The sequence below is a fragment of the Gouania willdenowi genome, chromosome 5 (genome assembly GCF_900634775.1).
Source record: "Gouania willdenowi chromosome 5, fGouWil2.1, whole genome shotgun sequence".
In the NCBI taxonomy this organism is placed as follows: domain Eukaryota; kingdom Metazoa; phylum Chordata; class Actinopteri; order Blenniiformes; family Gobiesocidae; genus Gouania; species Gouania willdenowi.
Window position 1 is genome coordinate 20,574,742 of NC_041048.1, and position 25,352 is coordinate 20,600,093.

General features: G+C 38.5%; 2 protein-coding genes across 3 annotated transcripts; one reads left to right on the plus strand and one right to left on the minus strand.

Annotated features, from left to right (window-relative positions):
* The first annotated feature begins 293 nt into the window (after positions 1-293).
* Positions 294-1,931, plus strand: avpr2b.1 (arginine vasopressin receptor 2b, tandem duplicate, 1). Its single transcript, XM_028447540.1, has 2 exons — positions 294-1,226; positions 1,382-1,931. The coding sequence occupies exons 1-2, from the start codon at positions 320-322 to the stop codon at positions 1,591-1,593; spliced, it is 1,119 nt and encodes a 372-aa protein (XP_028303341.1). The 5' UTR covers positions 294-319; the 3' UTR covers positions 1,594-1,931.
* A 3,600-nt stretch (positions 1,932-5,531) lies between these two features.
* Positions 5,532-23,864, minus strand: crbn (cereblon). Of its 2 annotated transcripts, none has more exons than XM_028448108.1 (12): positions 23,740-23,864; positions 19,884-20,066; positions 19,563-19,663; positions 18,854-19,056; positions 17,330-17,479; positions 16,055-16,211; positions 14,272-14,334; positions 14,092-14,176; positions 13,883-13,998; positions 10,345-10,409; positions 8,152-8,283; positions 5,532-7,007 (listed from the first exon to the last, which is right to left on the minus strand). In XM_028448108.1, the coding sequence occupies exons 2-12, from the start codon at positions 19,963-19,965 to the stop codon at positions 6,827-6,829; spliced, it is 1,335 nt and encodes a 444-aa protein (XP_028303909.1). In that variant the 5' UTR covers positions 19,966-20,066; positions 23,740-23,864; the 3' UTR covers positions 5,532-6,826. The 2 variants fall into 2 exon arrangements, with proteins under 2 accessions (XP_028303909.1, XP_028303910.1); XM_028448109.1 differs by having other exon boundaries at positions 23,751-23,825.
* Between the last annotated feature and the right edge of the window lie 1,488 nt (positions 23,865-25,352).

The window sequence follows — 25,352 nt, forward strand, 5'->3', positions numbered from 1 at the left end:
TTCAAAGTCTCATCTTTGGACTTGTTAAAGGTGAATGTATCTGTACAGCACATGTCATATGGCAATTCAATGTGCTAAAGGTCAATAGTCTCTCAAATATCTGAAAACTAATGAGCCAAAGGTGTTTTTTTTTTCCTCCTCCAGACATGATTAGTTTCATATGGTCCACTAACCAGATTTTAGTCCAGACTAATCATTTTGATGTGAGCTCCACCCAGTTTCACTCTCATGTGTTGCCCCTGCAGCAGAGACCATTAAAGCTTCAACACATCTCAAAAAGACTTGATCTAATCCCTACTTTTAAGTGTTCCTGCTCTCTATGGTGAGAGTTGTAGTTCCACTGAAACGTTTTCTCTTCATTCCTGGAGCCTGGTGGACGTCCTGCACAATGCGCCCTGCTGTGAATGACAGCGACTACTTGATGGATGCTGAGGATGTGGAGAGAAATGAAAGTTTGGCCAAAGTGGAGATCGCTCTCCTCGCTGTTATCTTCATCAGCGCGGCGATCCTTAACTCGGCCCTGCTGCTGGTCCTTTGGAGACAGCGCAAAAACATGTCCAGGATGCGAATGTTTGTCTTCAACCTGTCCCTGGCGGACCTGGTGGTAGCGTTCTTCCAGGTTTGCCCGCAGCTCATGTGGGATATCACGGACAGGTTTGTCGGATCGGACCCGGTGTGCCGCCTGGTCAAGTACCTCCAAGTTCTCGGCATGTTTTCATCCACCTACATGATCGTGGCCATGACAGTGGACCGATATCAAGCCGTGTGTAACCCGATGGTGAAGTTTCAGCGCGCGCGCAGCAGACTGAACGTGCCCGTGTGCATGGCCTGGGGGGTCTCTGTGCTGGGCAGCCTCCCGCAGGTCTTCATCTTCTCCAAGGTCGAGGTGGCACCAGGGGTGTTTGACTGCTGGGCTCAGTTCATCCAGCCATGGGGGCTGCAGACCTACATCACCTGGACCACGCTGGTTATTTTCGTCTTTCCTGTCATCACTCTGATTATTTGTCAAGTGCGCATTTGTAGAGCCATTCAGACGAACCTCTATAAGAAGATGACGAGGGGGGTGTCCCTGCCATACAGAGCCAGTGGGGTGCTCGGGATGTCCAAAGCCAGGGTGAAGACGCTGAAAATGACTGTGGTCATCGTGCTGGCTTACATTGTGTGCTGGGCTCCATTCTTTACTGTCCAGCTGTGGTCCGCCTGGGACACTCACGCACCCAAAGAAAGTAAGTTGTTTATATCTCGATATAATATTTTTAACCATGAATATGTCATTTTTAGTTTTAGTAGTTTTTCTTATCTTCTCGATTGGCGCCTGCAGTGCTTGCGCCTCTGTGCGTATTTACGCACAGATGATGACACTGTTTTCTTCCTGTTCCAGCTGCTACTTTCGCCATCCTGATGCTGCTGGCCAGCTTGAACAGCTGTGCCAACCCTTGCATATATCTTCTCTTCAGTGGACAGTTCCCTAAAAGGCTGGCCACCCTCATGCGCCGGTGGCACTCCAACAGGGACTCGCTGTACGACGAGGCAACACTGGTCAGCACTTTGTACAGGAGCTTCAAAAATGTCTCCTCTGATTCCAAACAGTGATTCATATGCGCATGAACATGGAACATATAAAAAGTATTAGGGCTGCCATTGCAGAGCTCCGTTTGAAACAATGCCTTGATGGATGAAGGCATGGCGTCGATGAGAAACCCAGCGTGTTAATTCAATCATGGTGTGTAGATGAAGTAGATCTTTGCCAGAGCAAAAGTGAAAATGATCTACCAGTGAAGAGTGTGGTAAGATGACTTTAACTGCTGTGATTTCAAATATGGCATCAAATGGAGCAACTTGGACAGGTTTACTAAGGCAGATGTGTCAAACTCAAAGCCCGGGGGCCAAATCTGGCCCTTCAGAGCATCCGATTCGGCCCGCTGGAGAAAGTGAAAATTACAGAAAAAACACCAATCATTGTGTAAATTACCAAATAAATCCTGCAGTTCCACAAAATTTCCCCAAATTAAATAAAAATTGGTCAAAAATAAAGAAACCAAAGGTAATTTAAGTATCTGCACTTATTGCTTAGATATTGTTGATGCCTTCCATAGTGTAATATATAACTGGAAGTGAAAACTTGGGCACTTAAATGTCAAAATTGTTTGTTTTCCCCGTCCACTTGTAATTGTATTTGGCCCTTGAAGTAAAATGAGTTTTGACACCTCTGACTTAAGGTGTCAAACATGTAGCCTGCAGTCCAGAAGTAGAGCAGCTTTAAGGTAACAGTAAATATTAAGGAGAGGTGGAAAAGTGAAATTAGAAAGTGAGCTGTTGTGATGGGTTTAGGTGATGAGTATCTGTGACACGTACATGTGTAAATAATAAATTATTGATATTATTTAAATCACAGTAAACACCATTTGGCACATTTCAAATATAGTTGCCATTTAAAAATGTAATGCTGTTGTATGATTGTATGCTTTAAAATAAAATGTTATACAGTTAAAACTATTGCTGGTTATATAACCCGCTTATATTATATACATATATAAATAATCTAAATAATCTCAGGGATTACAGAGGAAATATTGTAAGGCTGTTAGTTATGAAAAAAGTAAACAAGTATTCATATTTATATGTAAGGGGGGTGGGTGAATTAGTTGCTTGTGTTTTATTGCTTAATGTGTTTGTGGACAGGTATGACAAGTGTTTAACCGTTAAATTACACAGAGTTTTAATGATAATATTTTTTTACTTAAAACAAAAAAAAAAAAAAAAAAAAAAAAAGAAAAACTCCTCCATTTAGGTCAGTTATTCATGAACGTGAGAGAAGAAAAAAAACAAAAACAGAGGTGCAGTGACTCACATTGTCATTGTAATGCGTGTTTAATTTTTGTGAAACACATTTATTAGTATTGAATATGTTCCCTGTGTTGAATAATTGCTCTGTTATCACAAGCGAAACTGAACATGTTGTTATTGCCACAAAACAATAAATAAAGCAACATGACTTCTTCTGTTTTGTCTTCAGCAGATTGCTTTGTATGCTTTATCAGAAAAATAATATTAAATCATAGGCAGTGGAAACATTTCCACCCATGCACCTCACTGTTACTGACTGTATAAACAAAGTTCACATTGTCTATAGTGGGTGCATGTTTCTGTGTTGGTCATAGCTACCCACATAATGAGATATTATCCAGTGACAAACATTGTCTAACATCCATCTTGCAGTTCAGCACTTCAATAACAAGCCTCACCATAAAAGCACAAAAATGCCAAAGAGAAACATAACCAATGTTATGTTATGTTATGTTATGTTATGTTACCCATGCATCTGTCAAAATAGCTTCATTATATTTTAATGATGTTATAACCTTTTGGTTTACATTAGATTAGAAAGGACAAGGGCAGGTAAGACATGATCAACACCAATCGAGCTGATAATAGTTGATCTATGAACATATTTTGTTGTACTGTCTAAAAAAAGCATATTATCAAAAAGCAGGATCTTACATTTAAGGCATCTAAGACTAAAACTTAACACTCAGGGTCAATAAGCATGGGTGTTAGAGGTGGAAAACATATCAATTTACAATGATTTTTAGTGACAATATTGCAAATCATTATTTTTCCAAGAATTGACTGTTTTTGTAAATCTACTTATGTGGTCATAAGTTAACACTATGTAGTAATTGTAATAAATACACATTACTATCGACTCCAATACTCAATAAACAATATATGCTATTTATTTTCTTTAAGAACATTTTAGTAATATTGTGACACTGTAAACTTGTTTTATGTACTGCTGCCAGGACTCAATTGTAAAATAGAATATTGATCTCAATGTGGTTCTCTTGACTAAATAAAGGCTAATGAAATTTAAAGAAAGATAAATCGAATCGGCACCCATGTAATATTGTGACAAAACATATCGTCCTAGCCCTAATGAATATACAACCATGCACAAATAAATAGCTACATAAATAATTGGACATGATTACGTCACCACAGACAGTGTAAACACTAACCATAAATAATTAAACTAAAATGAGCAAATAACAAGAAATAATTAATAAACTAGCACATTGGCTGTTAATAGAAAAAAAAATGAGTCAGGTATAATGTAAGCTTGAGAGCAACAAGTTGAAAAGAAATTCATTTTCAACCATTTGACAATAAAATGAATTAGGAATGGTTTATGGAGAAGAAAAACTGGTTTCTCAGTCTGTGGGATAATCATACGCTATGAATAAAAAAAAATTAGGAACCTTCTGCTAACATCTGATAGCCAGGAAATACAATGACTGCTAGATAATTAGTGATTTTACTTCTCAAATTTAGAATGAATTGCAAATAGAAGTAAAAAAAAAAAAAAAAAAACAGGACTTCAGATAAAGGTTTGTGGTGTTTGTGTTCAACTTTTCATTCCAGTGACAATTCAGAGGATGCTGTAGATCAGAGGTGCGCCAGTCTGGTCCTGGAGAGCTTCTGTCCTGCTTGTTGTAGATGCTACTCTGGTCCACCACCCCAGCCGTAGAGATAGAGGACATTAGCCAAAAGAAATGCTGTGCTCCAACTTAGCTGCTGAGGCAGAGGACGTAGGCTGGAGAATGAAGGTGTGCCGAGTGAAGATAGGGCGTAGGGGCTTTGGAGTCAGGCAGGCCATCAAAGAGCTGTCCAACACCGCAGAGAGGACGAGTCATTGGCTGTGGAGGAAGAGGAGCGACAACCATCTGAGCAGCTAATCGCAGGACAAACACCCAGGCTGGATCAACCTGTGGTGGGACTGCCTCAGCAGAGGGTGGGGCCGAAACACTGTCTGATGAGGTACACAAGTGAACATGTGTCCCTGTGGTAGCAGCCATCACTATAGAACACTCCATTAGAGGTGGTGTAACAATTTCCCTAAACCTTATTAAATTATAATGTATGTTAAATTAGAATTACTTGTCATCACTTACAGGTACAAAAAAAAAAAGAAAAAAAAAAAAAACATTTCAGTGAGCAATTTTCCTATAAACTGTGGCACAAACTCACTGAAAAATAATAAAGGTTAGTGAAGAGTAACAGTGCAATAAGCTGTTGATGATCACTGAGAAGACTGCAACATTGGGACGTGAACTTTTAGCTTGACATATATAAGACCTCGTGTTTCACTCAGACACACAATGTGCCCAAAGGACAAATAACATCTCAACAAACAAGCAGACTCACATTACAGTACAGTATGTATCAATAGATGTGAAATATACTCCTTAGGTCTATTTTAAGTATTGTATGCAAACCAGTTGTAGATAAAATAAAAGTAGAAAAAAGAAAAACACAGGAAAGTATCAGCATAAACATTTAATTTGATGAAGATAGTCAGACTTTGAATGCCTTTACTTGACAAGCTGAAAGATAATCTCGTAGTTCTCTCAGACAGGTGATGTTTAAACCATTAAATCCTACAGTGGGTAGTAGAAGAGTCACACCTACAATGAGCCAGTACCCTGCAACCAAAGACAAAACTGTGAACTATAAACTCAATAGTCCTTTACTGAAACCAAACAAATCTTTATGATATTTATCACAGGTATACAGAAGAACTCAAATGCAACGCAGGAAGGAGTAAACGGATACTGAAATATCTAAATAAGATTGAAAAAACAGGCCCCGCACAAATCCAGGAAGACAACTGAAATATTCCCCACTCAGATTTGTTATTTAATAAAGAACTCAGATGCCACACTTAATAATCAAAAACAGGAACTCTCAATTCCCCACTCTAATAATCACACTCAGGAACTCTCAATACTTTCTAGGAGTTTGAAGTCTCTCTTAACGGGTTGACCATCTAGCCAGAGACTGACAGAACAGAGGGAGTATAAGTAACCTCCTCCAACTTGACGAGGGAATAAGGAGCAGCTGTGGAGAGCAGGAAAACTGGGCAGGCAGGAAAACATGGACAGGAACAGGCAAAATCAAGGAACAGGGAGTGAATAAGGAGGTAAACCATAACTAACTAAGCAGACTCATGACAATATTAATGTTGCACTAACTTGGATTTTTAAAAACTAAAGAGCGGACACAAATCTTGAGTGTAGGCAAGCGTCAACACGCTGTGTATGAAGAACATGAAGAGAGTAAGAGCACAAGGTTAAAAGCTTCCCCACTCTTTGATTATTCCATCTGCATCAAGTGGACAGAACTTTAGCTTATGCTGCTGGAAATTCAGCATTTTCAGACGAGCTTTCTCCATCTTTTATTTACTTAACAGATACAGATTATGTTGGTATATGATTATCATTGATGCGTCTTTCTTTCTACAGTGAACTGATATTTCTCCCCTTGAACCATGCGCGCGCGCGCACACACACCTCTGATCTCCAGCAGCTGAAACTGTACAAGTGAAAAAAGGCTTAAAGTTGCAGAAAGTTCACCGTGAGCGTGAGTTTTACAGCACATTGCACAGAGCTTTTACCAATGCTAGCTAGAACACATCCTGAATAGGAAGAAGAGCACAAGCCCAAAAGCAATTAACACACCTTCTGTGCCACAGCTCCTTCCTGCAGGCGTGCAGATGAAGCAAATGCATGTGAACTTTAAGCAGGTGACAGAATCAGTCCATCATCATCATCCCCTTATCCTCCATCCTAAAAGCATCTCGCCACAGTCTGAAACAAGCACTTCAACCCTAATACCTGCTCTCAGAGTGTTTATTGAAGGTTAATGGATTTGCTGCTGGGAGAGTTAAAGGTGCTATGTGTCATTCATCGCAGCCAGCGATGGCAGCATGTTAGCGGAGGTTTGGCAGATTCTCTCTTTTCACTCAGGGTGACTGGCCCGTGCAGCATCACAAGCAGAAGACGCGCGAGTCGTTCCTTCCCTCCTCGCCCTCACCCTGTGGAATACGAGGGAGCATAGCAGATCGGGTCAGACCCCAGAAACGGGGCGGAGACAAGTCTTTGGTGGCTGTGAACTTCCAGCCCATGTGAGAGCCACATGTGCGACACTGAGCAATGGTCCAGGCGTACCTGAGGGCAGCAAGAGGGTCACAGTGAATCAGTTTGGTCCTGTAGACCCGTCTTAAAAGGAAAAAAAGCCAGAAGTGACAAAGGTGCAGAGCGTACTAATATATCCTCCTCAAATAGAAGTACTGTTACTTGATTGAAATTGTACTCAAGTCCAGGTAACTCATACATAAAATACTCAAGTACAGGTAGAAAGTAGCTCAACTGAACAGTACTCAAAGTTACTAATTACTTTCAGCCCCCATGTTAATTCTTGGTAATAATGCTTGCCATGGTTCCCTTGCATACAGTAAACATCTCATGTATAAATTTAAAGAGGAAGAGGCTAAATCTTGCACAATTGGAACTTAACTTATTTTCCACAAAGGCATTTGTATAAAATAAAAGGTTTGTCAAAATGTACTTTTTTTTTTTTTTTTTTAAATAACAACACCAATGAATTCAATTCAAAATTCAATTAAAATTCTCAGGCTCAAAGTATAGCTACATTTATCTGTGATGTGATGCATTTGATTTTTGATTGTTGTCATTTTATTTTCTTGCAGTTTCACACAAAAAACAAAAGAATTATAATTTACTCAGTAGTGGTCGGGTGTAGAAATGTAACAAATAACTTATTTTAAAATGTACTTTAGTACAAGTCCCCATAAAAGCAACTCAATAACAGTAACATGAGTACGTGTCAGTCCCACTTCCTAATGCCTTTGTTTACCCTGACGGCTTCATCATATAGGCTGCTTCCAAATGCGCTATACATTTGCCTTGCCTTGGTTCACTTTGAAAAATACTATGTCGTATTCATTGACGTGAATGCTGGCTAAATTATTTTGTGGTGTGCTTAGGTCAGTTCATGGTTTGAGATGCATTACAATAAATCCATTGCCTAAGTTGTTATAGGACAACCCCCCCCCCCCTGTAAAAATACATGTGTGTGAGTGAACAATAATCCAGGTGGTTTAATCTGGTTGGATTCAGACAACAGAGTAGGTCTTCTTCTCCTGTTCATCTTCACAGAGGACAGATGTTTTAACATCGTTCCCCAGCTGTTAATAAGGAATGAAAAACATGCCACCAGCAAACTATGCTGATGGGGCTGTGGTGTGGGAAATCTGACTAAACAGTGTGTAATATACATGCCACCACTTACCCTGGAAACCAGCTGTGCAGGGTGGATGGTCTCCCAACCAGGTTCAGGTTGTTTGCTTTGTAAACGGTGAGTGTTTCGTGGACGTAACCATGAGGGTTGACATAGGCAGCCATGGGGCCATATAAGGACAAACTGCAGAGATGGAAAAAAAAGAGGGAGAGAGAGAATTAGTAGGCATCGTTTGCATGTCACAATCAAAAGACTGAAAATAAATTTAGAAAACAAAGGTGGGTTCAACAAGATTAAATAGAAAGAGTCAAAGCAGCTTTTTGTCTTCTCTAATCTTTATTTCTTTAAATAAATGCTCCCACCACCCAGGGTCTTCTTGTGGTCATGGAGAAAAACTAACCAGTACCATACCGTGCTGCTCTGATACAACAACAATAAATAGCAGAGTATAAGACTTAATTTGGTCTTTATTTTATTTTGAACTCCTCGTAGCAACACATCATGTGTGTTAAAAATGAGCACAGCATCATTAAGAACAGCACCTTGGGTCAACAACTAATCTTTTATTCCCAAATAGAAGTTCAGATAATCATGAGTGTAAAAATGAACAATATAAAAATGTTTAAATATGAAAAGTGACTCTACTTTATGATCATGTAATAATCTTGAAACTCAAATTAAAAAGCATTTTTAAAATGCATGCAAGGTTAATAAATTTGCAGCGAGACATTCATGCTTCTTAAAGGACTGTGGTTCAAATGCATTTTAGATGTAAACACTGAGCTCAGGTCTGGACAGCTTCTCTACTGTTGGACTATTTGTGCCAGTGTCACTGCAAAAGGAAGACGTCAACCATGGCACGCTGCAGACAGAAAGCAGCCTTTCATAACACAGTGAGGGAGCAGATGATCAGGTGATCTGCTACTTGTGATGTCAGTAATACAGATTGGAACAATTCATTCAACTTTGACAAAAAAAAAAAGATTAGAATCATTTCTATTTAAAGAGAAAAAAAAGAAGCAGTTTGTTCTCTACATGCATGACTAATGCCTTATCAAACATCTGCTTTGTCTTTCATTGTGTATATAACCCAATCATCAATAAAAGATACACCATTTGCTTTTCTTCATCAATACTTCCCTCACCTGCTGCCATTGGTAATGTGTTTTTTTGTTTCCAGTAAGGAGAGAAGAAATGAATTGGTAGATTCAATATTAAACTCATTTTAGCCACTTTGTTGTCAGCTGTACTAAATGAAATCCTCACAGCTAGGAAAGGGCAGTAAAGACAAACCTAGAAAATAGTATTTCAACCGTTATTACTGGTTTAAAAAAAAAAAAAAGGTTATTTTATAGAGGTTATTTAGAAGTTACAAAACTGAAGAATATACAAAAACTTATGTTACAAGGGAAATGAAAAGAGGAATGAACTGAGTTGGTTAAACTTGTACTAATATTATTTAGTAGTTAATTTGTGGTTAGTTTAAGACCACATTAGCTAACATCAGAGTAATGCATTCTTTGGGAGGCTTAGACTGTATGACTAGAAAACCCAGCATAATATCCTCCAATTATAAACAACCTCATATCATGTTTTTAACAACAACATAAAGTATTGAGTGTCAGTAAATCTGATTACACAAAAAACATTGTTTTATTAAGAAAATCACAATTTAAACAAAATTGTGCCCAATTAATCACTTAGATATTATTACTCTCAGATTGACTGAGACTGAGGTTGTGCAAAGTTCAAAGCATAACATTGTCCAAAATGCCTTGGGGGCAGATTCACTAAGACCTGAAATAAAAGGATGGGTATTTTCCCCTCACATTTTTTGCTCCCCTTGTGAGATACATTACATATTCATCAGAGGGAAACGCACTAAATGGATTGTGGGCACATTGTGAACACACGCAGTCCTGATTCCGTGGGGTTTGTACCCCTTATTAGCACCTGGAGTGACTTTTACACTTGTTTTAATACCCCAAAACCTTAACTGTATCTTCCCCTTGGTACGCTGAAGCATTAAGATTCCACTTTACTGAAGATAAAGGCCCGAAATCTTAAAAAACAGGAGTGGCCAAATATGAAAGCTGATTAAGATTGTTTTATTATGTAACAAAAACATGAACTAACAATGAAAAGGGGGAATTAAATAGTGTGCACCTTGCTACGATTACTTCTCACTTTCTCCTTAAAAATCACTAAAGTTACTGGACCATTTAAAAAAAAAAAAACCCATACCTGAAGATTTCCTTCTTCGTGGTGATTTCTGTGTCTTGGCACTGCTTACAGCACAGTGATGTGCACTGGAAAGGAAAGACAACTGTAAGCAGTGCAATCTGTGCTAAGTATGTGCAAGTGCAGACCTTGAAATGACCCATTACGTCATAACAATGCATTTGTTGTGGTTGTTATTAGTACATTGGGATGTGTATTATTGTGTTTCATTCTATAATTGCTGCAATTTGGTTGATTACTGAGTGGCCGCTTAGTCCAGTCAGTTGAATTTATATTTTCCAGTTCATCTATCTGATAATTTTCAGGTTTGGGTAATGCTGTTGCACAAAGTTTAAGTTTAGTTAGTTTCTGAGCCCTCTGTGGTTTGTCCAAGGACCCTCTAGCCTGTCTCTGCTCCTTCCCAGTCCAAAATTCTTCAGGTCGGCTCTGCTTAGAATGTCACAAGGTTTGGCTCTTCCAACTCAGTGCACTGTGCTCTAGTCTCCAGCTTCTACCATCCTCTTTACTGGCAAAGTCAATCCCATGAACTGTGTAAAACTCAATTAACTGTTTAAACTGGTCTGCGAGTCTGCACCCGAGCCTGGTTCCTGTCTGGTAGTCGTGACAATCATGTAAAGATTTATCATGTTTAGGGAAGTTGTTACATAATGCAGCTTCACTACATCCCATGGTGTTATACAACTTTTGTATAGACCGATACAACATATTTCAATCTAAATCTTTGAATATTCAGCACAAATGAGTTGTTGAACCAATAATTTTTGTGCTTCAGTTGAAAACGTTCTCTCTGCTTTTAAGTGGGAAGTCAGGGCTAAAATACCAACTATACTCAACTATTTGCTTTTGTTAGACAAAGTCGTCTGTTAGAAACTTAGAGATATATTCAGCCTAGTAAAGCACAAATACAAACAGTGGTTCTTGTCACGCAATGAGAAGAAATTTAGTATTTTTCTGGAAAAATCCACAGATTTCATTTCATTTCATCAAACTCTTCTCAGCTTGAGGCTCCCCAACTTAGCCAAGCCAGCTGACAATGTGGACGTCTTTAGAAGACCAACGAGATCGATCACAGATTTTTTGTAATCTGATTAAACAGCCAATAGAAACCACTGCTGATACCGACAGGACATGACATCATCTGCTACTGAGCAGCGAGAAGAGAATAAAGGAAGTTTGAACATTTTAAAAGTAGTAAAGGGATAAAGTTGGCGTTATTTAGTCAATTTATCATAGAAAACAACTGAAGCATGTGATCACACACTGATCATGTGAGTTTGATGAGTTTTTTTAATGCCTGTCTGTGTTTAGAAAAAGACAATGCAGAACTGATAATGAAATAATATATAAATTACGAGATTTTATTTATATAGCACAAATTTAAAAAAAATAGTAATCTTGAAGCGCTTGTGAGTGTTTGATGAATTATTTCTTTGAACTAGGCACTTAACATTAAATCTAAATGAACGGAGGGAGGAGATCAGCTGTAAGCACCGCTGGATGTCACGTCCATCACTGCAGACGCTCTAGGTGCATGTGAGCAGTGCACAAGAGGTGTGAGCACTGCCCACCTCCCTAAAAGCAATATAGTTCCTGTATTTTGTGATTGGGGAGCATTCACTCTGCCCTGTGACTGTCTCTGAACAGCTTCTCCCTCTCTGTATATTCACAACTTTCTTATTATTAATCTCTGGATCCTCAATGAATAAACATATACTGTATCGTGCCGTGAATGGAGGCGATTGATACGCACATATCCTTATTTAGACGCAATACTGATGGTTTAAACACATGGAGACTGATCATCTCATTAAAAATATGGTATACATTAAACACGCACTAAGACTATGATTCTATAGTCATTTGAATCGATTTAAAATCATAATTAAACAATTACCATGATATTCTGTTTAATTTCCTTTTAAAATACAGCATTAAAGCACTATTCAAACGTATAACAGAAGAATCATTTTTCCTTTTGTAGATCTTTGTTGAGTGTTTTAAAGCATCACTAAATGTCTATGAAACAGCAGAGTTGTTTATTAAATTTCGGTAAACAAGAGGTTTACATTGACTTTTTGCACTTTTACTGAGATCAACCCAAAGCAGCACAAGTTGTTATTTTGACTGAAAAAGCTGCTAAATGATCCTGAATGCTTCACTCCTATAGAACTCAATGGAGTAAAAGGGGCGATTGGCGTCATCAATGACGTAATTTCAATATGGCTGCGCACAGGCTCTCAAGCGGTAAAGTAGTCCCATTTTTAAAAGTGAATAAAACGAATATGGTGCAAAATAATGCGTTTTGTTAGGCATAGATCTTCTAAGGACATTTCAAAAGTTTTAGGCCACATTTGTAAAAACAGTGGAGGATCCCTTTAAGCCAATAGTGAAGAATATTGAATCAACTAAGCTAATTAAATCATGCTCTAGTTCTGGTCATATGTCTCTTGATAAACAAAACTTCACTGTAATCTGGTGAGTTTCTACAAACATCTACAACTTGCATATTATGGACTAGTTCTATGACTAGTTCATACTAGTTCAAAGCTTAACCACATGCGCTTAAAGCACAAGGAGAAAACAGCGAAGACAGAAAACAGGCAGTCTCACATCAACTGATTTGCTAGCCCTGTTAGCAAACGTCGTGAAGATTAGCCTGCTAATAATCAAAATGGTAACTGGAGATATGCTACCATTAAGTTTTGTGGAAGGGGAAGGCTTAAGAAAGCTGATGGCATTTGTCGAGCCGGAGTATAAGCCACCATCACGGAGAACAACAGCTACGAGAGTGGAAAAGATGTATGAAGAAAGGGCAGCAGAACTGAGGTGTTGTATGGCTATTTATTTAGATTTATGTTTAAATATTGGATGTTTATGTCATTTTACAGGAATGAAAAATTACAACTCCGGTCCGTGAGCTCCGTGTCTTGTTTGCGGTTAAAATTCTGCGAGTACTCGTTCATGAGATAATTTGAGTAATCGAGTGCAGGGATTAGTGTAAATTCCCATCCCTATTAGGCATAGCAGTGCACCCCAATACATAGAACTGCCAACAACAAAGAGTGACATTGTTTCACTTGTGGATAACACATTTATGCAGTTTTGTGTGGATAGATTTTTTTTTTTTAAAACAATGATGAGGGAATGTAACTTTTTTTTTTTTTTAATGGAGGAGGGTGGATATACGTTTATAAAAATTCCCAGCTACATATGGATAATTCCTCAGACTAACTGACAAACTTAATGTGGTGGTTTGGATAATTATTTGCAGTACCATATTATTTCAGAAATCTAATGTAACAGGCTTTCACTGGGTTCCTAGCTCAGTAAATATGCTTTTGTTTTCACACAAGTGATTAACATTTTAATTTCATTGCTGCCAACCTAATATAGAATTCACAGATAGGTTGCCTTGTCATAAGTGGCTTCCTCAACTTTAATTCGAAAAAAAAGTGACTTATACCTTAAAAAGTGAGGTACATTCTAGAGGGCAGACAGGACAGGATGTATAGCTGTCAGGTGAACTGTAATCTTTACATACCCGGTCCATGATGTCCAGCTCACAGCGAAGTCTCTGAATGGCGCTACCAATCTTTAGCAGCTGGAGCCGCAGAGCGTCGTCTATGGGCAGACAGGCCGCCACTCTGTAGGAGAAGTCTGACACAAAGCAGAACAAAAGTGGGGTGAGAGTGAGACACAAAGAAAACAAACAAGTGCATGTCCCTGCATGTCTGCATTAAACTGACTGACCCACGGCGTTGGTGGGGAGGGAGTCATCCTTCAGGTTCTCGTCCCATTCGTGGAGCTGTCTCTTCACTCTCTTCATGAGCGTCTCCTGCGAGAGGAAGCACAGAAAGCAGAAACTGTGATTTACAATGACTGCTATCAGTTGTTTATATAAAGAGGAAATCCTGGCGTTTATGAACTTACAGAGTCGTAGAGCGAGTAGACCCAGGGTGGCCAAGGTGTCAGACTGGAACAATGAAACTTACTCTGTGATGGACAACAGACGCACCAAATAAGAAATGTAACTTTTAAAGCTTGGCTACCAGTAACCAAGGTTATTTATTGTAACAAACACTTCATAATAAACACAGATTTCACAGTGTTACGCTCAAGTAATGTTTAAATTAAAATGCACCAACTGCATCCAGACCTTAAAATGTCACAGATTTTACCTTGAATAACGACAGACTAGACTTAAAGAGTAACTAAACCCTTAAACCACTTTTTTGCTATTGGCTAAGAACAAGATCATATAATGTTTTAGGACCATCTTGCATCACAAACAAGCATTGTTAGCCCCGCCCCTTTTATAAAAAAATGAGCAAGTGCATTGAGAGAAGTGTGAATAGTGAGGTATATTGAGTAATGTGTAGCTAGTTAACATAGCATAGATTGTTCATTGGAGATTTTATTGTATAAACAGGGCGTGTCTTAACTGCTCCAGGAGCCTCGCCCATAATCATGCCATTTTTTGAATTTTCCTCCTAGTGGCAGGTCAGGAAAAGCAGGGGTTTAGTTACTCTTCAATATTAGACAAGAATAAAAACATTTAAAAAAAAACTGGGATAAAAAAATAAAGGGAGAAGAGATGTATTTGGAAGGAGGAAATATAGAAGAAAAGAGTAATCTGGAATAAATAATAGCATAAAACAGCAAACAGTGATAAGAATAAATTACATGTAAAAAATACAGATAATCCCAGAAATATATAACTGAAAAGCAGACAAAGTGAAAAAAGTAAAAACAACTATGTTAGGGAACACTTTACTTGAAGTTTTATACATAAAGACTGATATTACGCTGTCATTATTATGATAGGTCACCGGTCAGTAGCATTAATTAGTTGTCATGAAGGTCATTTAGTGTTGTTCATTGCCCTAATCTTGTTACCATAACCCTTATCCTAACCCCATTAGATCCCTCCACCTTACCCAAAAATTGCCAACAGAGCTCCAAAAGTGACATGACACTTTATCCATGCTAATGACAGATAATGACAGCGTAATGTCAGCCTTATGTATAAAACTTCAAGGAAAGTGTTACCAAATGTCTAAAAGGTCTACATTTACATTAATGTGGGTAACATATGGCAGCAGGTACCTGTTCCCCTGCTGCTATGTCAAAGATCCTGAATCAGAGTCGATCAGATCAAATAAAAACCCTGCTTTCAATAAGTTTAAAGATTATATGAGGGCTTATTGGCCCTACATGTGCAACAATTACATGGTAAAATGTTAATAATAACCTATGCATCACCAAGCACGTCCCAAAATGTAGATGTGGCTTCTTAGGGAGTCATCCCAGAGATGTATTGCAATCCTTTTTTTTTTTTTTACATATTTCCAATTAGTCATAATTAATTGTTAATGAATTGTATTAAACTCTTGTTTGAATTTTACATTTGTGTAATTTGAAAAAAACAAGTTTTATACATAAAGGCTGATATGCAATTTGTATTAGACATAGATACTGGTATTCAATCCTAGAAACTTACTCTGAAACCGACATTTGGACCATATGTAATGTCTACAATTACGGTTCAGAAAGAAAGATCACACATACATTGATTTCTACTTCCAGTATTTGTAAATAACCAAATCATCAGAATTATTACATTGGAAAATTCTTAGCTGGTTTTCCATTATTGCATCGTAACTAAATTGTTTTGCTGTTGGAAGCCTGAGCTTGTGTTGTTGCTGATGCTGACCTGTTGATGGTTACTCCACCAGCACTGGGCTCTCTTGCCGCTCCCAGTTGACTGTTTGGGTGAAGGACACATGTGGAGTCTGGACAAAGGCTGCACGGCAGAAAGCGGGTCAGGAAGAATACGCTCTGGAAGAATCTGGACTTTGGCTAGTCTGATCCTAAGGAGAAGAACAAAGGATGATGGGAACCAAGTATCAAGTTTATTCAATAGAAAAAATAGCAACAGACTATAATAATTGTTCAATAAAGTTACAGGTTAGAAGACTATCACCTCCACCAGATCTTACACCGTTTTCTACAGCTTATGAAAACCAGAATATGCATGCCTGTAGGAGTTTGCTGGTTCTCTACGTCCCTACAATAAAGAAAATAACGTTGATCCATGTTGTGTGTAATTCTGCCCTCTAGCTGTATAACATATGATAAACTAAGTGTTTCAAATGGAATACCAGATTAATCTCATTAAACCCTGGGTCCTTCTGAGTGGGCATTAAGCTTATGGGAGACTGTGTGTTAATCCAATCCTTTCTCAGTGAAAACATGTATTATGAACAGTGTTTGGAATAACGGCGTTTTTTCTTTTTTCAGTAACAGGGTAATCTAACTAATTACTTTTTACGCCATTACAACACCTGCTTGCTCGAAGTATTGGGCCTGGAGTCGATGTCCTAATTTGGCAGTTCCGCTGCAAATACTGTGATGTTATTGTTCAAAAAACGTAATAGAGAATAGAAAAATCGAAACAGATTGAAAAATATGACCAAAACAGAATATAAAGATATCAACGAAGCACCTGAAGAGACTAATTTGAACTTTTCTGTACTTCTAAACACTAAATATACAACAAAATGCATTTAAGGGCTAAAAAAGTGGATTTAGCATGATATGTCCCCTTTAAATGAATTGTGGTCAAAGGCAAGAACGTGCATGTGAAGTGTTCATTATATCCAGGAGTGAAAACTTTGTCGACATCTGTTGTAAGCAACTCAAATTTAATGAAGCACCTCACAACGACACGCATCTAAAAAAAAATCTGAATTCTTTGACGTATAGCAACTTTTTTTTTTAACAGTAACACAAATAGTTACTTTCCTTGGTAATGAGTTACTTTTATTATAGAGTAATTCAATTATTAACTCAGTTACTTTTTGGAACAAGTAGTGAGTAACTATAACTAATTACTTTTTTAAAGTAACGTTCCCAACACTGATTATAAACAGTTTGAATCAAGTGTAGTCTAAGGTCTTCAGTTGAGAGTGTATCTTTTTCTACTTACCCGTCTGCTTGACTTCTTATCTCATGCACTTTAAACCTTTGTCTGCCCACAGCTTTCACTTTGACGGTTTCAATGCCGTACTCCTGCTCCTCTCTGTAAGCATAGATTTCAGCAGTTGTCCCAAACTCCGGCTCTGGCTCACCAGAATCACTGCAACAAAAAAAAAAACACAACAATAAATATAATCCTTGAAATAAACAAGGAAGCACAAAATAGACTTCAAGCCAATAGAATAGCCAAACCAGAGTAAAGCAACACTGACCAAAAAAAAAAAAAAACAAAAAAAAAAAAGGGAATTTATTCCCTCGCAAGTAGATCAAACTGTTAAACTGTCAAACTAACATCACATTTAAAACCCAGATACATCAGAAGAGCTGGTAAAGTAATTTAAAGGCACAGCTGCTTAAATTCTATTTGCCATCAGTGTGGGCCATGAGCCAGGTCCTTGACCTTTAAATGCTCCTACGGTGCTTTATAACAGCCGCCTACAACTCATTAGCTAAAACTCAGCTTTATCTGAATGGAAAAAGACACATTAAAATGTTCCCTACTTGCAAGTTCAATGTATAATATATCCACATGTATAAAGGCCTTTTTGGTAACTAAAAAAATAATAATAATATCTATAAACTGTATACATTATTGATGCACAGAAATTCCAGCCACCAGATTTTTTTGTAAATGCACTTTCAGGCCATTTTTGTCAAAAACACTTTTCTGACCAATAAAAAGCTGACCAAAACAGGATATTGTGATGACGCGTTCGGGCCAACTCCATCAGTGGATTAGCGGAGCGGATGTATTTCAATACATCTGAGCACTAAAGTGTCGACTGAGCAGAGTTGACGGAGCACGCAAGTGTGATTTAAGTTTCTGTCACGTCGTCACTTTAGTAACGTGTGGCCTTCCGTTAACACGGACCACGCGGCAGTCTGATGCACGCCGCAATCAAAGCACACAGAGACGCACATGCTCTGTGATTTAAATGCACTTTGTTTTAATGAGAACATATAATTTGACTCTCTTCCAGCAGCTCAGTCAGTTATAAGCCTTCACAACATTATTTAATGTATGAGTGGGGACACGATAAACATTTTATTTTATATTGTGCATTGTTGGAATGTCAGTGCTCAATAAATATTTTCATATTTTGAATTGATTTATTTATTATACAATTGCAATGTTGTAATTTTAGCGGGGTTAGTACAGATCCAGAGCCATAGAGTAAATAATGTAGAATATAGAAATTATTTATTTCGGTGTTTCGGTTTTCGGCAGTGTTTTTTTCATTTTCACATCTCAGTTTTGGCCAAGAATTTCTATTATTTTTGTGCATCCCTGATACATATTGTTACTAAGGAGAGACTAAGGATGAAGCCATATTCCATAAGCATGAAAAGAAAAGCCCAGATCTGTAGAAAATCATTTCAGCAATCCTATTCATAATCGCTCCTCAGAGGACATCGTCTGCTCCATCTCCACCCTACATGTCAAAGACTAAGGTGTACTTCTATGCTCACTCACCTGTGTGCGAGCACAGCAAATGTGCGATCTTTCTGGATAATGCTGCGCATCATGCTGACCTCCTGGGGCCTGAAGAGCTGCAGAGGCAGCGTCTGGCCTGGCACTAGCATCACAGTGGTGTGTGGCAGCACTGGGATGGTCTGACAGCTGTCGTCGTCGTGGACTGTGCGGCCATGAAACTCCTCCATGTCTGAACCAAGGTACTGTCACCCAAAGGATTAAAGTCCACAACAAAGCAACACTGACAGGTGTACAATCATCCCTTATAGTTACGCTTGTTCAAATGTGACCCATGAGATTATTATTTTGTTATCTTTCATGTGTTTCTTTTTCTCTCTTTTTTACTTTATTTATGAGTTTTAACATTTTACATGTAACACACTAAGACAGAGAAAGACATACAGCCAGGCACATAGTATACATGAAAATACAGTAGTAAGTTTAGATCCTAAACACTAGTAGACCTGGATAAACAAACAGACAAAATCACTACACAAAACAACAAAATACACAATACTAACAATGAGGCTGTTAACATTGTGTTAAAATATCCACAATTTAGCCACAAACAAATTGAGAGTAATGGGGGTCATTTTCTGCAACCTAGTTCTTGCATAATGTAACCTATCTTTCTTGTATTACTTGATATTAATTAAAATATTGTTTTAAAAATCTACCATTGACTGGAGGTAGGTAGAGTGTCACTCACTGCGTGTGATGTGGGCAGACTGGGGTCAAAGGTGATGGTGCTGGGCTTGTCTGCCTCCTCACTGTCTCTATCCTCAGTCTCCATGTCGTCTTCCTCGTCGTCTGTCGACACACAGCGTGGTTAGCTTAGCCTGTGTTCACGTGAGCTAGAGCTAAGCTAGAGCACTATGTTCCTAATAAAAAGTGAAAGCGAAGCCAAAGCAGCGGGTGGAGGAGTGTAATATAAGGATGTGACGAGGACCAACATCGGCTGGCAGTCAGCAGCAACAGCAGTTACACACGCCACCGGTCACAGACTGGAGCACTACCGCTGTTACTATACCTGGTACGAGCTGTAGCTGGTTGCCCATGTCGTTGTTAATATTGTGGTTAATGTCGTCTCCTTCGCCCCTCTCGTCAGCCATATCCTTGTGTTTACAATCTTATCACTCTTCTTCTGCGGTGTCTTCACAGTGCAGCACCGACACAGGACGCGAGCGCCCCCTGCGAACGTCTTCAGCTACAGCTGAAATAGACCGATATTTATTATTTACACAAATATTGTGTGTTCTGTAAGGTGAGGTGTATTGACTGCTTCACATGTGTGGGAAATAAATCATCTAAGTTGAACTTTGACTGAAATACTAGTCTCAGCATTGAGGTCAGAAGATCTGTCTCCCTCTGTGAAGTGCAATGTGCACCAAGGGGGGACCCTTTCCCCTTCCTGGCCAAACACAGGAACAGTAGAATCCATGAACAGTTTTGCCTCTGTTATCACCTCTCTGTTATACGGAAGCGTAGAGCTGCCACAGTTGAAAATATATTTTTCGTACAATATAGTGATCAAAAATATATTTTCAACTGTGGCAGCTCTACGCTTCCGTACTGTTACATTACGATCAAAAGGAAACAATCAGTCAGTGTTTACATGCTAAGTTTTCAAACTCTATTACCCCCAGAACCCAAACCAGAGGTCACTCAGGATGTCGGAATAATACCAGCTGTTTGTTTCCCTCTCTGATGAGAACAAAGAATATGTAATTGTTTGAAAAGCCACAAAAGGAGTATTGGAATGGTTCCTGCAGAAATCTAGATTGCAAATATTGTCTGTCTTATGCCACTCTTCAGATAATTCAAGAACCAACAGAATGTTATTTTTAATCATAATTAATATTCTCATTCATATAACCCATTATCAACTACCCTCAGTGACGTGCCGTCAGGGTAGGCAAGGTAGGCAGTGACTACCCAAGGGTGAATTGATATTTTGATTATTTAATTATATATATATATATTTTTTTTTTTTAATTATAAATTATTTATTTTTCCATGTCCAATAGCCTACAGTACCTATAAGTTTGAAAGTGTCCGCATTTTGTGCATTTCATAGCCCAAATTACTAAACATGTTTGCGCATGCGCAGTCAGGTCCCCAATGTGACATCAATTTACGCGTAAAGGCAGCGTAGAGATCTGCCTTTGCATGAATATGAGCCTGTTCTAAAGGTGCGTTCAGTCTTCAGTGACAATAGTGGCTTAAATCACCTGTAATTAGTCACACTTTTTGGTCACTTCATCACTTTATTGCTTCAGTGACGTGACGAGCGGTGAATAATATGAATAAAGTGTGTCTGAGGAGACGTGTCAGCAGCATAGGATGGCTACATAGAGAGCCCTCCTGTTACACTGGATATAAAGACAGTGGCTGCTGCTTCATATCACATCATTTATATTGATTCTTAATGTAATATTGTTGGTAGAGTCATCTCAACGTCCTAAAAAATGTCGGGACGCGAACCCACAACCCAACGTTTTCAAGAGCAGCGTCACACTTCACTGCGCCATCATACCTTAAATGATGTACTATCTACAGATTTAACTGTATAACAATATAAAACAGTCATCGAGCCTTAAAAGTTGATTTATTTAAATGATCATCTCCTCCTTTATATTATCCACAGGCTTTTATCCAGTGAACTTTACTACAGACGTCAGTAGATGTTTTAATGCAGATCAACCTCTCAGTGACTTTCACTTGATGATCTACATCTACAATGTTATAAAGAAAATTACCGTTATCACAAAAAAAAAAAAAAAAAAAAGACGTAAAGCAACACAACATTAGTAATGATGTGAACACGTCTGTGGTGTGTGATGTTACTAATGTGTTTCAGAGAAAAGTGTTAAGGTTTATTAAAGTGTTCAGAAACGGTGTTCAGGTGGGCCAGCCAAGTATAAACCCAGGGTTTCTTTGATAAAAACCTGCCAGCGACCAGGTTTAGTTCACGGACAATGTTGCCATGGTAACATACTCAGAGAAGAACATACCTCGCTTTTTGGAATGGGATACTCAGAGTTTCCCTCATTTGAGCCTGAACATACTCAGAGTTTGAACATAACCCGCTTTATGGAATACCCCTCTGCACATCTGACTATCAGGAGATACCAGGTGACAGAATGTCTCGTCCCAAGGGAAACTGGCCTCTCCCTCCCTCTCCTTGCTCTTCCCTTCTTTTCCTATCTCTGGTCGGGGGAGGAGGGGGGAGAGGGACACTGGGGTGGTAATGTGTGATGTGTAGAACTGTTGGCCAGTCTGTCTCTAACCTCCGGCAGGAGGGTTTCTCATTTTTGACCATCCTACTTTGTACCTTTTTTCATTTAGTTTAGAATAAAATCATTTTTTTTATTAATTCATCAACTCTTCAGTCTGATCTCCTTCATTTGCCAACGCAGAGGGTGTTTACAAAGAACTGGTTGCATGTGACGTTTATATGGCTCTCATTTAAAAGTTAAGGATTGAACTGACATGTACCAGCATTAATTCTAATTGGGGATATCACAGAACATATAGGCTACTTGTCTCTTTTTGGGAGGAGAAAGCCAGATTGCCTGGAAAAAACCTGCACTGCTCTTCTTTCTGCAAATCAGATGTAAGAATCTAAAACTAAGTCACTGTTTCTCTCCTTTTTTCACATTTTATGTTTCTTATCGAAAACAAAATTTAGATCCATACAATGCATTAGATGTGTCCCTGCTCCAACAGACCTGGTTGAAACCAATGTGTTGTCATCAAGCTCTGCTGAAGCAATGATAACCAGCCATTCATTTGATTCAGGTGTGTTGGAGCAGGGACACATCAGGAATCCGGCCCTCGAGGACTGGAGTTGGCCACCCCTGCGCTATACATATGCATTTTTTGATGGCAAAATCTTGTCAGTTCCTGAAGCTGACTCGCAGTTACTTCTGCCTTTTAACACAACCTCTCTGTCCATGCAGCAGTAACTCAGAGAGGCACAATGTTTATCGCGTGTGTGCAGCATGAAGCTCTAAGCGCGGCCTGTTTGTGAGGAGCGTTCGAGGACAGTGCAAAATCAAGAGTGACGAAACAACCTGGGTTACAATAATATAATTGGAGTTAATTCAATTCAACCAAACTTGTGTGTCAGGCACTTCAGGCTTGTCTCCATATACACATCACTGACACATCCTGAATGGCATAGCCCTGGGATCAAACCTTCAACACTATAATTGGAAGATGATCACTCCACCACACTAGGGCCACAGGAGCCCACAGCCGGGTGGACACTGGGGCTCTCGTATCCATCAGAGGAAGATGCCTCATAAACAACATCATCCTCCAGGTTTGCAAACCCAGGATCATCCGTAGTACCACAACAGGCTCATTGCTCAAGTGTTCACTCTTCTTCTGAGTTCATTAATTAAGGTTATTGGTTTTTTTAAAAGGGGTTTTTGGTTACATGTGGTCGACAGTGTTAGTGTTACCCAACCACGGACCGGTACTGTTCTTTAGACCATTTAGTTATTTTTGTAAAAACCTCTCACGTTTACCCATCACTTTCCCACGATCCCTTCCTGACTATTCAAGTAACACCAGCATCCTCAATCTGTCTGTCTGTCAGATATACAACCGTCACCTTCACCCTAAACCTGGACCATTGAAAAGCCCATGGACAGTAGAATAATTGGAATACAAAGTGTCATACTGGGTATGAAATTAAAATACCCAGACCTTCATGCTGGCAGTATACCGGCAGTGTGAAGGTCTTGACCCATTCTAGAGAGTCGCAGCGATAAATAGTACCAAGGCGAAGATCGCTGTTAAGTAGAACGGCGAACCAAGTATCTCAATAATAAGACCAACAATTGAGAAAACAAGTTTGAAAGTTAGACGAATAATACCTTTAACTAACCAGGATACTTTGCCAGCCAACCAGGTTATCATTGTAGAGACCGGAAATCGGTACGTCTGCTCATGGAAGCCTCCAAGCCTCCAAAGGAAAGGTGGCTTTGATGTCGATCAGAGTTCTGAAAGCGTGACATCATCGTTTTGCATGTCGCCATGATGAACGTTCCTCTGATTTCAGTTTTTAAAACCGCTGCCTTCCTGCAGGGGGCAGCCTTTAGCTTTAGAACATCCATCAAATGCAGCACCATTAAAAGTATCAATAGAAGGATCTCCAACATTATGTAAAAATAGAGTTTTATCATAATTCTAATGATGCATTTTCTTCAAAATTATTATTTCTTCTTCTTTTTAACCATTTGGGTCAAATTATATGATTATAAGCTATTTTCTTCTAAAATGATATTGTGCAAACCAGTATGTACAGGGGTGCCAAGTGTAAAAATTTAGTATAAAAGTTGTAGCTAACACATTTTCATTATTTATCTCACTTTTCTCATATTTAGTACATTTTTCTACATTTAATACAACATTTAACCATATATATATATATATATATATAGAGGTAAAAAAAGCATTAAATCTAAATCTAAATGGTATGTAATATCTAAATTTTAAATCTAAATGTTATGTTATATCTAAAAGTTAAATCTAAGTCTAAATATTTAATCTAAATCTAAATGTTTAAATCTAGATGTAAATATTATATGTTAAATCTAAATGTTTAAATCTAAATCTAAATATTATATATCATATCTAAATGTTTAATCTTATATGTAAATATTAAATGTTAAAGCTAAATATTAAATCTAAATCTAAATCTTAAGTCTAAATCTAAATGTTAAATCTGAATCTAAATGTTTAAATCTAAATGTTAAATCTAAATGTAAATGTTTAAATGTAAATGTTAAATCTAAATCTAAATGTTAAATGTTAAATCTAAATGTTGAACCTAAATGTTTCGCACATATGCTAATTGACCCCGCCCCTTGTATCCTCAACCAATAAACAAGCAGAGACACACACAGCCGCTCCCACACGCCTCTTCACCGATGCTTTCCTGGGTGATATGTATGGCTGGTTCTCTCCCGGCGGCGGATATCGAGCACGAGGTCATGGCAGGTGTACGAGCTGCACTTCACAGTACACTCTCAACACAACAGTGCAACACAGTTATTAAAATGTATTTCATTGCTGTATTTTTTCAATGTTTGTTAATTTAGTAAACCGCTGGCTTTATCCGACGATGCAACATGCTGTGATCGCCTACTTTTCATTTGGTTACGGTAGTTAAATAGGTAAGGAAGTTCGCTTGAACGGAACCCACCACGGGCCACCTTTCTTATTACATCTTTTTTGGGATGTCTAGAATACGTCTGCTGAGCAGACCAACGTTAAAACGACGTGATGGCCTGAAGTTGAGACGACGTCTCGGGCAGGTGCAGAATGAACATTTTTACAACATCCCAAAAAAGACGAAATAAGAAAGGTGCTCATAATTATGAGTTAGAAAGACATAATTATGAGAAACAACGTCATAATTATGAGTTAGTAAAGTCATAATTATGAGATAGAAAGTCAAAATTATGAGTTAGAAAGACAATTATGA